The sequence below is a fragment of the Hyperolius riggenbachi genome, chromosome 1 (genome assembly GCF_040937935.1).
Source record: "Hyperolius riggenbachi isolate aHypRig1 chromosome 1, aHypRig1.pri, whole genome shotgun sequence".
NCBI classification, from domain to species: Eukaryota; Metazoa; Chordata; class Amphibia; order Anura; family Hyperoliidae; genus Hyperolius; species Hyperolius riggenbachi.
In genome coordinates this window covers 393,559,123-393,575,052 of record NC_090646.1, presented here as the reverse complement: position 1 = coordinate 393,575,052, position 15,930 = coordinate 393,559,123, and the positions used below count along the sequence as shown (strand labels likewise).

Below are 15,930 nucleotides of genomic sequence, written 5' to 3'. Positions count from 1 at the left end.
TGTACACCTACCAAGACAAGGCCGTCCACCTAAACTCACAGGCCGAACAAGGAGAGTGCTGATCAGAAATGCAGTCAAGAGGCCCATGATGACTCTGGACGAGCTGCAGAGATCTACAGCTCAGGTGGGGGAATCTGTCTATAGGACAACTATTAGTCATGCACTGTACAAAGTTGGCCTTTATGGAAGAGTGGCAAGAAGAAAGGCATTGTTAACAGAAAGCATAAGAAGTCCCGTTTGCAGTTTTCCACAAGCCATGTGGGGAACACAGCAACCAAGTGGAAGAAGGTGCTCCAGTCAGATGAGACCAAAATTGAACTTTTTGGCCAAAATACAAAACGCTATGTGTGGCAGAAAACTAAAACTGCACATCACTCTGAACACACCATCCCCACTGTCAAATATGGTGGTGGCAGCATCATGCTCAGGGGGTGCATCTCTTCAGCAGGGACAGGGAAGCTGGTCAGAGTTGATGGGAAGATGGATGGAGCCAAATACAGGGCAAACTTGGAAGAAAACCTCTTGGAGACTGCAAAAGACTTGAGACTGGGGCGGAGGTTCACCTTCCAGCAGGACAATGACCCTAAACATAAAGCCAGGGCAACAATGGAATGGTTTAAAACAAAACATATCTATGTGTTAGAATGGCCCAGTCAAAGTCCAAATCTAAATCCAATCGAGAATCTGTGGCAAGATCTGAAAACTGCTGTTCACAAACGTTGTCCATCTAATCTGACTGAGCTGGAGCTGTTTTGCAAAGAAGAATGGGCAAGGATTTCAGTCTCTAGATGTGCAAAGCTGGTAGAGACATACCCTAAAAGACTGGCAACTGTAATTGCAGCAAAAGGTGGTTCTACAAAGTATTGACTCAGGGGGCCGAATAATTACGCACATCATAAAGAGGTGGGTTTTGAGGGCTTGCTTGAATGTGTTGAAAGAGGGAGCAAGTCTGATGGATGGTGGAAGGGCGTTCCAGAGGGTGGGGGCGGCTCTTGAGAAATCCTGCAGGCGGGCATGGGAGTGGGAGATGCATGGGGTGGTGAGGCGACCTGTGAACAACCTCTGAGATGTAGGGAGGGCAGGTTTTGTGCACAGATTTATACGTCAGGCATAGAATCTTCAAAATTATCCTGAAACGGATAGGGAGCCAGTGCAGGGCTTCACAAAGGGGAGATGTGGATGCGGAGCGGTGCGAAGAATGGATGAGTTTAGCAGCCACATTCATCACTGATTAAAGGGGGGCAGTACGTTTCAAGGGGAGGCCAGAAAGGAGGGAGTTACAGTAATCAAGGCGGGTGATGATGAGGGCATGGATGAGCAGTTTGGTCGTGTCCGGGGTTAAGAAGGGGCGGATCTTGGAGGTATTACGGAGGTGGAAATTGCAGGCTCTGGTGATGTTTTGGATGTGTGGGATGAAGGAGTCCAAGGTGACACCCAGACAGCTGGCCTGGGAGGTAGGACGAATGGTTGTGTTGTCGATTGTGAGGTAGAAATCTGGGAGGGGTGCAGCAGCATGGGGTGGAAAGATCAGGAGCTCAGTTTTGTCTAGGTTAAGTTTCAGGAACCTAGCAGACATCCAGTAGGAAATTGTTGAGAGACACGAGGAGACCTTGTTTATGGTGGTAGATGAGAGATCGGGGGTATGAAGGGAAATCTGAGTGTCATCGGCATAAAGGTGGTATTTGAAGCCCAGGGAGGAGATAAGCTTGCCAATTGAGGAAGTGTATATGGAGAAAAGAAGGGGGCCTAGAACAGAGCCCTGGGGGACCCCGACTGAGAGGGGGCAGGGGTTGAGGAGGAGCCATTGAAGGAAGTTGTGAAGGAGCGATTGGATAGGTAGGAGGAGATCCAGGCCAAGGCAAGACCATGGATGCCCATGGACTGTAGTGGTTGGAGGAGGAGGGGGTGGTCAACAGTGTCAAATGCTGCAGAGAGGTCAAGGAGGAGCAGGATGGAATAACTGCCTTTGGCCCTGGCAAGGGTAAGGTCGTTGACCACCTTGGCGAGGGCTGTTTTAGTTGAGTGTGCAGGTTGGAATCCAGTCTGTAGGGTGTCAAGTAGGGTATTGGTGTTGATGTATTGGGTAATGCGTTGGTGGACTAGGAGTTCGAAGAGTTTAGAAGCATAGGGAAGGAGGGAGATTGGTCAGTAGTTTGAGGGTAGGGATGGGTCGAGTGAGGGTTTTTTCAGCAGGGGAAGTACAGTGGCCTGTTTAAACGCTTTGGGGAAGGTGCCTGTGGAAAGGGAGAGATTGAACAAGGAGGTGAGGACTGGGACCAGGTCAGGGAAGTGGGGACTAAGAGTATTTGTGGGTACAGGATCGCAGGGGGAGAAGGTGGGGGGGGGCTAGCAGCAGGCTGACTTCATCAATGGTGGCAGGAGCAAAGGAGGTGAGGGGTGGATGAGACAGGGAAGCAGCTGGGAGGGAAGGCAAGGGGACAACCTGAGAGGCGTTAGGAAGGGAGGGATGTAGGAGGGAGATTTCATTGTGTATTGTTGCAATTTTAGTGGTGAAGTGGTTGGCAAAGTCGTTGGCTGAGAGGGAGGAGCTGGGAGGGGGAGGAGTGGGGTTGAGGAGGGAATTGAAGGTAGCAAAAAGCTGTCGAGGGTTGGAAGCTTGGGTTCCAATCAGTGCAGCAAAGAACCTTTGTTTAGCCTCAGAGAGGGCAGTGTGGAAGAGTAACAGTTTGGCCTTGTAATCTAGGAAGTCAGAATTGAGATGTGATTACCTCCATTTCCGTTCGGCTGCTCGAGTTTCTTTCCTGAGGTCACGTGTGTGGGTGTTGTGCCAAGGTTGGGGGTTGGGGGACTTGTTAGGGCGGAAGATTAAGGGGGCAGCTTGATCTAAAGCAGATGAGAGGGCAAGGTTATATTGTGCAGCCGCTTCATTGGAGCATGTTAGGGTGGGCAGGTGGGAGGAGAGGGAGAAAAGGGGACTTGCTAGGACATTTGGGGTGAGATATAGATATTGTGTATATATATATATATATATATATATATATATATATATATATATATATATATATATATATATATATATATATATATATATATATATATATATATACACACACACACACACACATATGCATATATTATATATATCGGGATTCTATTCCAGGGCTTTTAAAAACACTAATGCTTTTTAAAAAGTCAAAGCGCTCATAGTGTGAACAAGCCCTAAGCAAGATTGAAGAGAGCCTGAGGTGGGCTAAAAAAAAAAAAAGTAGGCTACCTGATCTGTGGGGCTGAGCAGATCAGGTAGCCACAAAAAAAGCCGCTTCTGTGGGCCACACTGGCCCACTTTCACTTTTGTGACCTATAGGTTACAGCACTGGGATGAGCCATTCATTCTCTCATCCAGCATGCAGGGAGGTGGGGGAGTGGCAGGGGGCATGGCCAGGGAGAGAGAGCTGCCCAATAGCAGCTCTAGAAACCCTGCAGGAACGCCCCTGGCAGGCATTTTAATCAGGGAATCCCTCTCCCCTGTGCTTACCTCCGAGATAGCGACAAATATTGTCGCTAATCTCGGGAGGCCATAGCGTGGCGGTAGGAGGGCAGAGAGCGGCGGTGGGGGCACACAGAGGTATGTTATGAGGCAGAGAACATGCCTGTGTCCCATCTGTCCATCTCAGGTTCTCTTTAAATGTGTGAGATCTTTTATGTACCTGAAAATACGTACTAGAATTTGAATGTGGGGAGTTTTAGTCCAACTTTAATTCCTTCTGTCAGAAGTCTGAAGCAGGTAACTGCTGAGAAACTGAAAAGCTTAATAAATCTATTACAGTACTTTATAACAGGGCTGTGGAGTCGGTCCAAAAATCCACCGACTCCGACTCCTCAGTTTAGGATTCCACCGACTCCGACTCCTCTAATTTGCATATTACAATTTTGTTGATTAACAGTATGTAACGTGAAATTCGTCTCTTAACCACCCTGGCGTTCTGATTAAATCGCCAGGGTGGCTGCGGGAGGGTTTTTTTTAAATAAAAAAAAAACTATTTCATGCAGCCAACTGAAAGTTGGCTGCATGAAAGCCCACTAGAGGGCGCTCCGGAGGCGTTCTTCCGATCGCCTCCGGTGCCCAGAATAAACAAGGAAGGCCGCAATGAGCGGCCTTCCTTGTTTTGCTTACATCGTCGCCATAGCGACGAGCGGAGTGACGTCATCAACGTCAGCCGACGTCCTGACGTCAGCCGCCTCCGATCCAGCCCTTAGCGCTGGCCGGAACTTTTTGTTCCGGCTACGCTGGGCTCAGGCGGCTGGGGGGACCCTCTTTCGCCGCTGCTCGCGGCGGATCGCCGCAGAGCGGCGGCGATCAGGCAGCACACGCGGCTGGCAAAGTGCCGGCTGCGTGTGCTGCTTTTTATTTGACGAAAATCGGCCCAGCAGGGCCTGAGCGGCAGCCTCTGGCGGTGTTGGACGAGCTGAGCTCGTCCAGACCGCTCAGCAGGTTAACTGCCAACGCTTAGGAATTTTACAAGACAGCTGAAGTGAGAAGGATATGTAGACTACTATATTTATTCCCTTTAGACTAAAACTAGTCCTTGGTAAGAGTACTTGTAAAAGGTACAAACCGGAACAAAGAACATCTATCAGGTCCTAGGCAATGTAACTGTGGGTACATGTAAGAATGATGTGCAGGTACTCTGCAGGGGAATAAGGAGATTCTTCCTCTATTACACATTCTTTATGCACAATCTGAACAAGGTTTATGGGTGACAGACAACACCTCTCTGTTCAATGTGCACAACATTCTCAGTGGATTCCCTGCAGCTCTGTGGGGAGTGCATATGTAGAGTATAGTACTACTGTGTAACAAAGTAAACCTGAGACAGATGAAATTAAAGTTTTAAACATACCTGGGGCTTCCTCCAGCCTCGCTGTCCTCCTCCTCCACCTGGATCTTCTGTTATGAGTCCAGGTACTTGAGCAAGTCTGGCGTAGTGCGCATGCACACACTTCGCCGCCGGGAGCGTACTACACCTGTGCAGCACTATTGCGCAGGTGCAGAATGCTCCTGGCTGTGGAAGCGGCATGTAGCCAGACTTCTCTGACTGGCTGAATTACCGGGACTCATAGCAGAAGTTCCAGGTGGTGAAGGAGGACAGCGAGGGACTGATTAGCCTGAAGGGGGTTGGAAGAAGCCCCAGGTATGTATAACACTTTTCTTTTCATCTGTCTCAGGTACCCTTTAATTTGTAGTCACCAAACCAAATTTTAACAACATATCAAATTATTTGATTTCATGAGCAAAGAGAGTGCATACATTTGCATAAACCAGCATCAACGCAGAATTATTTCCATCTCATTGACCATCTCTATCAGTGACACGGCTACACATCAGGCTTTATTCTTACAGCATAGATGTTATTTAGTATATATAAGAGATTCCTGTGTACACATCATATATACTGTACAGTCACTATCAGATATGTATATCTGACTTTAAAAATACGGGGACTGCTTTATTGAAGCAGCACAAGTAACTGATTTTGATTGGTTTATTTCATTTTTGTGGACTGAGCACAGCTATTACTGTATATATACTGTATATATACATTATCTTTAATGACTATTATCTGAGAAATAGAACATTTTATCATATTTTCTATTTTAATTACAGTTACAAATTCATTAGGAGTCAGAGTCGGAGCATTTTTTCCCGACTCCGACTCCAGGCATCCAAAATTGCTTCGACTCCACGACTCTGACTCTGACTCCGACTCCACAGCCCTGCTTTATAAACCCCCAAAACATATAATGCAGATAATAATGCATGTCCATTTCATATTTTATATTCATTTCTTCTGAGACTCGGGTTTTCATATTTACTGGCACACTGAGCCATAAGCAGTATGCAGATCAGGTGATCCAACCTGTGATACAATTAAATGCATGTTGGCTTAGGATGAGATAAAGACAGCTTTCATAATATTCATTAACAAGGACAGAACGATTTGCAGAAATAACATTCTGCTCAGCTGACGCCAAGATTAATTTTAGTTCTCTATTTTTCATTTAGAAATTATAACTCTTCAGAGGCGTTTCAGCTGCTGTTTAATTCTGACTGCTATACAGGGTTCAGCCACAACACATCTGAAGAAACTTAGGGGGTATATATAAAAAAAAAAAAAAAAAAAAATCAGCCCCATCAATAATGTCACATTACAGCAAAGTCCCTGTTACATGAAATTCAGGCAACCAGAAGTCTCAACTAACTGGCAGGCCCGTGGGATAACTGGGACTACAGTTTTGTGGGTGTTTTTTTGTTTTTTTTTCTTTGGGGGGTTTGGAGGCATTTTAAATACTTACTGCGCCTCCAGCAATGTCTGACATTCTCCTAATACCTCCCTGCGGGCCTAGCGGCTTTCTGGGGCGGTCCACGGAAGACGGCTTGTCACATGACCTGATGTGGGTCATGTGACTTGCGTGCCAGGAAGCTGTGAGGAGCCCGCGAAGAGGTATGGGGAGACTGCCAGACATTTGCAGGGGGAGCTTGATAGGTTGGTAAAGGACAGAGAAGCATATGCTGCCCTGAGAGGTGACCCCACCAAAGTGTATATACAGGAACTGAGAAATATTCTAAAAGAAGGTCTGGACAGAGGATCATCAGTGATGGGGAATTCAGATACCTGATCCCTGATGTGCCTAAAATACCAATCATATACCAAGTCCCAAAGATTCATAAGGAAAGAGATAACCCTCCGGGAAGGCCTATAATAAGTGGAATAGGGTCAGTGACACATTGTTTAGGATATTATTTAGGTGAATTCCTGTAGCCCCTAGTAGAGAAATTGCCCAATGTAAAGGATTCCACACATATGTTGTAGAAACTAGAAAGGTTGGAAATGGAGGATGGAGACATAATGGTGACTGCTGACGTTGCCTCCCTATATACAAACATAAGACATGAAGTGGGACTAGAGGCGGTCAAATACTATTTGGAAAAGGACGGTACCATGAAGGGTGAGCAAATGGGATATATCCTCAAAATGCTAAAGTTCGCTTTGGAACAAAATTATTTTTGGCATAATGGGAACTTTTATAGGCAGCATAAAGGCTGCACAATGGGGGGCCAGCTATGCACCCAGCCTAGCGAACCTGTTCATGGGTAAATGGGAGGCAGGTGTGTTGGGGGAGCATGCATGTCAAGGTGTGGAATCGGTTTATAGACAATTAGTACTTTGTATGGGGAGGGGGGATCATGCACTTCAATAATTTATTAGAGAGCTAAATGGCAATGATGTAGGTATATCCCTAACTGCTGAATCCAGTGTGGAGAGAATACATTCATTTTTTTGGACATGGAGATAATAAGGAATAGTAGAAGGGTTAATACAAAAAAGTTTCCTTAAGGTGACAGACAGAAATTGGTTCATATCCATAGATAGTTGCCACCATCCCTCCTGGATAGATGGGATACCAAGGGGACAGTCCATGCGCATGCGCGGGAACTGCACCACCTTAAATGACTAAGATGAACAAGCAGGAATATTAAAAAATAGGTTCCTTGAGAAGGGCTATAGTGGTAATCAATTGGAAACTGAGATAGAATGGGTCAGGGAGAGGGATAGAGTGGAACGCCTCACCAATTGGGTGAAAGAAGAGAACAGAGGTGAGTATGACCTTGCATTTGTGACAGGCTTTAGTACGCAATACAGGGACTTACAGAGAATTATATATAAACATTGGGACATACTGGAGACAGATCAGGTGCTTGGGACCATCATTTCCCCTAAACCAAAATTCACTTATAGAAAGGCTAAAAACCTCAAGCAAATCCTTGCACCCAGCTGTGTGAACCCGGTCAAGCCACCCGAAATGCAGGGTTGGCAAGTACCAAGATTTTTTCCATGCAGAGCTTGTAAGGCCTGCAGGGAATCAAAAGAGGTTAAAACTAACTCAATAACTTCATTTAGTGATGGAAAAGAATATAAAACCAAGCAACTCATAATTTGCAGATAGGAGATCATTTTATTTTAGGATACACTCTGCCTGGACTTTATTACAGAGACTGTTATTTGTACATCAATGCTGCATAAGCCTGAGTGGCGCTACCTCTGTGTATAATATTTGCAGGGGAAGGTTTATGCTTTTTTTTAGCCGGTTGCTCAAGCAACCGGCAAGCACATGTATCCGGCATCAGGTGATCCCTGCCAGTGGCAGATACTGGGGATTGTGCTGTACACAGGACACAGTCAAACTGGAGGCATCTATGGAAAAAGTCACAGATCACACAAATGTCTGTACAATACAAAGTCACACAAATATACAGACTTGGTTGATGATTGTTTGGGATTTGGGCAATAGAATACACGGCAGAGGATGAGCATGAGTGGAAAGTTTGGTAGTTGTCAAATTGGGCCCCCCCTGCTACTTCGGTAGTGCAGTGAATGGCCCCAATGATGGAGCGTGGTCCCACCCTCTGGACTTTCAGCTCTTATTACGAAATGAGCAGGGGCAATGAGCGGCTGTGACTGGCGGTCTGGGACAGTGCCCCTCGCCTGACTGGAACTGTGGCTATTTCTGATTCATGGAGCTGCGAGGCAACTTGTATATAAGACATCAGGGGACACGGGGGATAGAGGACAAGGAACATTGGAGGACCCAAGGGCCGGGACACAGGGGATAGAGGACAGGGGACATCGGAGGACACAAGGGGATGGGGACACGGGGGATAGTGGAAGGGGGGCAGAGGACAGGACACGGGGACAGAGGAAGGGGGACACCAGGCGACACGGGGACAGAACACACAGGAAGACAGAGAAAATGGGACAGAGAAAGAGGACACAGAGAGACACCTGAGGACAGAGGACACAGGACACTGGGGGACACAAAAGATACAAGGAAGGCACAAAGGGGGACATAATAATTGTGGAAAAAGAGGTCCATAAGATGCCCCTGCACCATGGACGCAACAGGTTTAGTATATATTTTTTTCTTATAGAAAAATATGGGTACATAGTACATTAGTTAGGCTGGATGGTGTAATGGTTAAGGACCCTGCCTCTGACACAGGAGACCAGGGTTCGAATCTCGGCTCTGCCTGTTCAGTAAGCTAGCACCTATTCAGTAGGGGACATTGGGCAAGTCTCCCTAATACTGCTACTGCCTATAGAGCACGCCCTAGTGGCTGCAGCTCTGGCGCTTTGAGTCCGCCAGGAGAAAAGCGCGATATAAATGTTATTTGTCTTTGTCTTAGTTGCCTGTGTATCATTGATTTTTCCCTTGTCAGTGTTAGGCATCTTTTCTGGCTGGCAAAACAAGGCATACAAAAATAAAGTATAACTAATGAGCTTCCATACCTAAACTGGGGAAGCTGCTTAACAGAGGGAAAGAGGAACCCGACTACACAGAACCCTGGAAGCACCAGCTGGCTTCATAGTCAAAAGGGTGTCAGCACTCAGCAGACCTCAAACCAAACCATCAAACCCTCATGTGTCACATACACTAGAGCCCCACCTCAACAACATAGGAACATTTAGTCTTACCAATATGTCGAAGTGACCTCATGGCTTGCCGGTCTGTTGCAGCCTGAGCTCACTGGCTCATAGAATGTGATGTAATCACATTACAGGAAACCTAAGACGAAAAATCAGAATCGTATAAAAAAATATTGGAATCGCTTGTAGTGTGCAAGAGGCCTCAGTCACACTGTATTGAGTATGGCCTGCCACGCACACCCTGATCACGGCTTGAAGGGGGATGGAAGCCCCAGGCAATGCCTTTAAATTTTTCGTCTCAGGTATACGTTAACTCCTTCCCGACCACCTAACGCTGATAGGCATCGGGAAGGTGTCAGCCCCAGGACCGCCTAATAACGAAAGGCGTCAAGCCCTGGGGCGTGTTTTGCTGGAGATTGCTTGCGCTGAAAAAGAAAATCTCCCAGACAACAAATAAGAAAACAAATAGCCGGCCAATCCTCATTATTACTTATAATAATGGCTGGATACTGTAGTGGTTAAGGGCCCATTTGAATATCTCTTCCTGATCAGTAAGCCAGCACCTATTCAGTGAGGAGACCTTGGGCAAGACCCCTAACACTGCTACAGAGCATGTCCTAGTGGCAGTTTTAGTCCGCCAGGAGGAAAGCACAATATAAATGTTCTGCAATTTGTCTTATGTTATAGCTGCACATGCATTCAACTAATTATGCATCTGTGACAAAAGTAGACACAAAAAAATATTGCTTACTGAGCACCAGTATGAATTTGCGTACCATTATGAGTACATAAAAAATAAATCAATTATGATTCTGTTATCTATTACCATATACGCAGTTATTCCAGCATACGTAGTAAAAGAATCGGAACCCTTACCAGGGTAAATCTTGTTGAGTCTGTCTGGATCCAGATGGTGCTGGCAGGCCTGTAGGAGAGCCTGTATGATCCGACATGACAGCAAGCAGATCAGCTTTGAGTCCTCATCCAGAGTGCTGATCACTATAGGCATCACCACATCCTGAATCTGGACAACCTGTTAGAGACAGAATGCACGCCATAGAGCTTTTCAACACACATATAAACAGTTACCTATATACCACAAGATATTAGGCTGAAAAAGTGAAATAGTTTCACTCACCTGGGGCTTCTACCAGCCCCCTGCAGCCGCCCTGTGCCCGCACCGGTCCTCCACGATCCTCTGTTCCCCCGCCACCAGCTAGTTTCGTTTTTGCCAACTCGGAGTTGGCAGGCCACGGCGCCTGCGCAGCCCTGTCAACGAGTATCCTTGCTCACGTTGCTGTCCGCAATAGCATCCTGCACAGGCCGCTGTAGCGGACGGCAACACAAGCGAAGATACGCATTGCCAGGGCTGAGCAGGTGCAGTGGCCCGCAAACTCCGAGTCTGTGAAAAGGAAACCAGCTGGTGGCTAGAGTTGGGCCGAACCTCCGATTTTAGGTTCGCGAACCTGGTTCTCGAACTTCCGCGGAAGGTTCGGTTCGCGTTAAAGTTCGCAAACCGCAATAGACTTCAATGGGGATGCGAACTTTGAAAAAAAAAATAATTATGCTGGCCACAAAAGTGATGGAAAAGATGTTTCAAGGGGTCTAACACCTGGAGGGGGGGCATGGCGGAGTGGGATACATGCCAAAAGTCCCCGGGAAAAATCTGGATTTGACGCAAAGCAGCGTTTTAAGGGCAGAAATCACATTGAATGCTAAATGACAGGCCTAAAGTGCTTTAAAACATCTTGCATGTGTATACATCAATCAGGTAGTGTAATTAAGAACAGGTATACAGTGGCGGGTTCACAGAACAGGTATGCAGTGGCAGGTTCACTGAACACAACAGGTATGCAGTGGTGTGTTCACTGAACAGGTATACAGTGGCGGGTCCACTGAACAGAACAGGTATGCAGTGGCGGGTTCACTGAACAGAACAGGTATACAGTGGCGGATTCACAGAACAGGTATGCAGTGGCAGGTTCACTGAACACAACAGGTATGCAGTGGCGGGGTCACTAAACAGGTATACAGTGGCGGGTCCACTGAACAGAACAGGTATGCAGTGGCGGGTTCACTGAACACAACAGGTATGCAGTGGCGGGTTCACAGAACAGGTATGCAGTGGTGGTTTCACAGAACAGGTATGCAGTGGTGGGTTCACAGCACAGGTATGCAGTGGTGGGTTCACTGAACAGGTATGCAGTGGTGGGTTCACAGCACTGGTATGCAGTGGTGGGTTCACAGCACAGGTATGCAGTGGTGGGTTCACTGAACAAGTATGCAGTGGTGGGTTCACAGAACAGGTATGCAGTGGCAGGTTCACTGAACAGGTATGCAGTGGTGGGTTCACTGAACAGGTATGCAGTGGTGGGTTCACTGAACAGGTATGCAGTGGCGGGTTCACAGAACAGGTATGCAGTGGTGGGTTCACAGAACAGGTATGCAGTGGTGGGTTCACAGCACAGGTATGCAGTGGTGGGTTCACCGAACAGGTATACAGTGGTGGGTTCACAGCACTGGTATGCAGTGGTGGGTTCACAGCACAGGTATGCAGTGGTGGGTTCACTGAACAGGTATGCAGTGGTGGGTTCACAGAACAGGTATGCAGTGGCAGGTTCACTGAACAGGTATGCAGTGGTGGGTTCACTGAACAGGTATGCAGTGGTGGGTTCACTGAACAGGTATGCAGTGGTGGGTTCACAGAACAGGTATGCAGTGGCAGGTTCACTGAACAGGTATGCAGTGGTGGGTTCACTGAACAGGTATGCAGTGGTGGGTTCACTGAACAGGTATGCAGTGGCGGGTTCACAGAACAGGTATGCAGTGGTGGGTTCACAGCACAGGTATGCAGTGGTGGGTTCACTGAACAGGTATGCAGTGGTGGGTTCACTGAACAGGTATGCAGTGGTGGGTTCACAGCACTGGTATGCAGTGGTGGGTTCACAGCACAGGTATGCAGTGGTGGGTTCACTGAACAGGTATGCAGTGGTGGGTTCACAGAACAGGTATGCAGTGGCAGGTTCACTAAACAGGTATGCAGTGGTGGGTTCACTGAACAGGTATGCAGTGGTGGGTTCACTGAACAGGTATGCAGTGGTGGGTTCACAGAACAGGTATGCAGTGGCAGGTTCACTGAACAGGTATGCAGTGGTGGGTTCACAGCACAGGTATGCAGTGGTGGGTTCACAGAACAGGTATGCAGTGGTGGGTTCACAGAACAGGTATGCAGTGGCAGGTTCACTGAACAGGTATGCAGTGGTGGGTTCACTGAACAGGTATGCAGTGGTGGGTTCACTGAACAGGTATGCAGTGGTGGGTTCACAGAACAGGTATGCAGTGGCAGGTTCACTGAACAGGTATGCAGTGGTGGGTTCACAGCACAGGTATGCAGTGGTGGGTTCACAGAACAGGTATGCAGTGGTGGGTTCACAGCACAGGTATGCAGTGGTGGGTTCACAGCACAGGTATGCAGTGGTGGGTTCACAGCACAGGTATGCAGTGGTGGGTTCACAGAACAGGTATGCAGCCAGACAGGAACAAGTTAAGCCTAACTAATCTTTCCCTGAGAGACAGTGTGCAGCAGCTCGCCCTACTCTCACTAACGCAGGCAGCACACGAGTGACCGTAATGGCCGCCGCTGCCTGCCTTATCTAAGGGGGGGTGGGGCTCCAGGGGCTAGTGTAGCCTAATTGGCTACACTGGGCCTGCTGACTGTGATGTAGAGGGTCAAAGTTGACCCTCCATGTGCATTATGGGGCGAACCGAACTTCCGCAAAGGTTCGCCTGCGGGACGCGAACGCGAACCACTAAAGTTCGCATGGAACCGTTCGCAGGCGAACTGTTCGGCCCAACTCTACTGGTGGCTGGGGAACGGATGATTGTAGAGGACTATTTTTCACAGTTAAGGTTCCCTTTAAATTAAAGGACATGGTGAAAAATTGCAAAATTTTAAATACAGTACAAACAGTTAATATGAAAATACAATTCTCCCAAAGTACAATGCACTATAAATTACATGATTTGTGTAACATAGAAAATTAGGGTATAACCCCCCACTCTAATTAGTAAATATAACTAAGTATATAAATCAAAAATGTGAGGGCACTTTTCAAACAAATAAAATATAACCAAAGATAAAGGAATAATTGGCTCGTGGGTGCATGCAAAAAAATATATCAACTTTATTCAAATACTACAAAATATATTAATTATATTTTTGGATTTTTATAATGATGCAGGTGGGACTGCTGGTACTTCCTTCTTCCCCTTGGATGCAGTGTGGACCGCACGTTCATCCTGCACTTCTGGGATGGATGTGGCCGTGCGCTTCACGCTGGTGCACGTATCTTTCCTGGTGCTCTGAGAAAGGGGTGCTGTTGGAGCAGACTGGGCACCATGTGGGTGATGATGCGCTGCGTACCAAATCCATAGCCTTTATAAGAATTAGACTAAGGAGTTGGAATCTAGGAATCAGAGCAATTTTAGGTACCTGGAGTTGGAGTTGGTGATTTTATAAACTGAGGAGTTGGTTTATTTTTGTACTGACTCCACAGCCCTGGTTAGAAGACCTGGACACCCTTGGTCACCAATTCATCATGTTGATTTGATCTGCCTGGATGTCCTCCGGCCATTAATGGATAATTGAACAGTCATATACAAAGTGTTACTATGCAGCCAGTGTAACCCACTGCTCAGTTGTATTGTCACTATTTCCACACAACCGAGGCCCTCTCAGTCTGCCGACACTTTTATATAACAGGACTGTGATTGGGTCCTGTGTTCAGTGTGCATATAATCTGTGGGAGTTGGGACAGCTGAGCTGATCTGGGACTGGGATCATGTGCACATGATAAACTGGTCAATGATTTCTGCAATTAGAACTGTTGATTTCCTTTAACTGCACGGAACTTTTCCACTTTTGAATAGCTGGAACTTTGCCCATTTTCATGGAGGATTCCTTATACTTTACATTGAAATCCTTCCTCATATATAGAGGATTGCAACCTCTAGCGGTGATACTTGGAGTGTAAATGGTGACCATTTAAAAATGTAAAAAGATTGTTGATTTTAGATTAAGATCTGTTTACTTTATATGAGATTTTGATACATTTTTCACATGCATGGAACAGCCAATTATTCCTTTTTCTTTAGCTACACTGTAAATTACATTTTCCTTTTTGTTTCCACACTATTTTGGCAGTTGGACTGAAACTTCAGTTCAGTAAGTGCTTTTGTAAATAAATAGCTTATATACTCGCTTATAAACCTAATTTTAAGCACAAAAATGGTGCTGAAAAGTTACCCCCTCCGCTTATATGCGAGTCAGTGACATAGAATGGATGGTGGAGCAGGTTTTGTTATTGATAGAGGGGCGTAAGGATCGTGCACTAGTAGTCCAGTTCTTGCAAGCTGGCTCTCTGCTGTGTCCATGCGCCCCATCCCCTGCAACATGGTGTGCAGAGTGCACTGCTCAAGACTACCTGTGTCCCTTTGCTTATGGAGCAGAGCGTGCAAGCAACGTGTCAGCTGTGAAATGGTCAGGGATTCTGTCTGTGTGGCAATTGCTGTGTCTCATATCTATGACATCATCTAGCGGCATTTTGAGACACAACTTATAATCCTTGGGGGCGGATTTGTACAGGGAGCACTTCTGGCAAATGTGGAGGGGGCTTATACACGAGTCAATTACTTTTTCTGGAGCTCTATTGGCCAGTTCAGAAGCTGCATGGGACACTAAAGGATGAAAGAAGCAAGGACAGGTGACGCACCCTCAACACGCACTCTGCACCCACTGCCACATTCCATTTGGTGGCTTATAGCTTGGAATATATGGTATATACATTTATATGTTTGTATTTTAAATTTTACACGATAGATGTCTTATAAGTAGAAGTAGTAGAGTGTTGTACTGTGTTAGCCGTCAATAAAAGCAAGAATCTTTGAATCAGGATGATACCATTTATTAGCTAACTTAGAAGTAAAGGAGTAAGCTTTCGGCTAATAAGCCTCCATCAGACTTTGTTAATGTATCAAGTCTGAAGAAGGTATATTAGCCTAAAGCCTACTCCTTTACTCTAAAGCTAGAGATGTATGGGCAGATTCAACCAAGAGACAAATCTCTCTCTTATCGAATCTGATAAGAGCGAGGTCTGTCAGCTGCCCGTACACCACAGGCCCATTCCCGATCAATTTCATGCTGAAATCGATCCGGAATCCACTGCCGTGCCCCCCCTAATGTAAATGTCCCCCAAATGCCCCGTGTAAAGGATACATTACCTGTCCGTGGCCTGTGCTTGTCCCCCACGTCCTCCAGAATATCTCCTCTGCATATACGTGGGCCCCACGTGGTTTCCTAATAAGGGCGTGTGTGACGTCACACGCACGCCCTTACTAGGAAACCACGTGGTGAGCGCATATATGGAAATGCACCTGGAAGCCAGCCGGGGACAAGCACAGGCCACGGACAGGTAATGTATCCTTT

The 15,930-nt window shown here is 46.7% G+C and overlaps 1 protein-coding gene across 7 annotated transcripts in view; it reads right to left on the bottom strand.

Annotated features, from left to right (window-relative positions):
- LOC137552128 (dynein axonemal assembly factor 5-like) overlaps nucleotides 1-15,930 on the bottom strand; it is a 625,885-nt gene that overhangs the window by 596,837 nt on the left and 13,118 nt on the right. For 5 of the 7 annotated variants that reach the window (XM_068271378.1, XM_068271377.1, XM_068271376.1 and 2 more), the window contains exon 4: nucleotides 10,323-10,479. The exons of 1 other annotated variant lie outside the window; for it this stretch is intronic. In XM_068271378.1, the coding sequence (XP_068127479.1) occupies nucleotides 10,323-10,479 (157 nt within the window). Of the gene's footprint in view, nucleotides 1-8,035; nucleotides 8,217-10,322; nucleotides 10,480-15,930 lie in introns of those variants that run through there. One more of the 7 variants, XM_068271375.1, reaches the window with a different exon arrangement.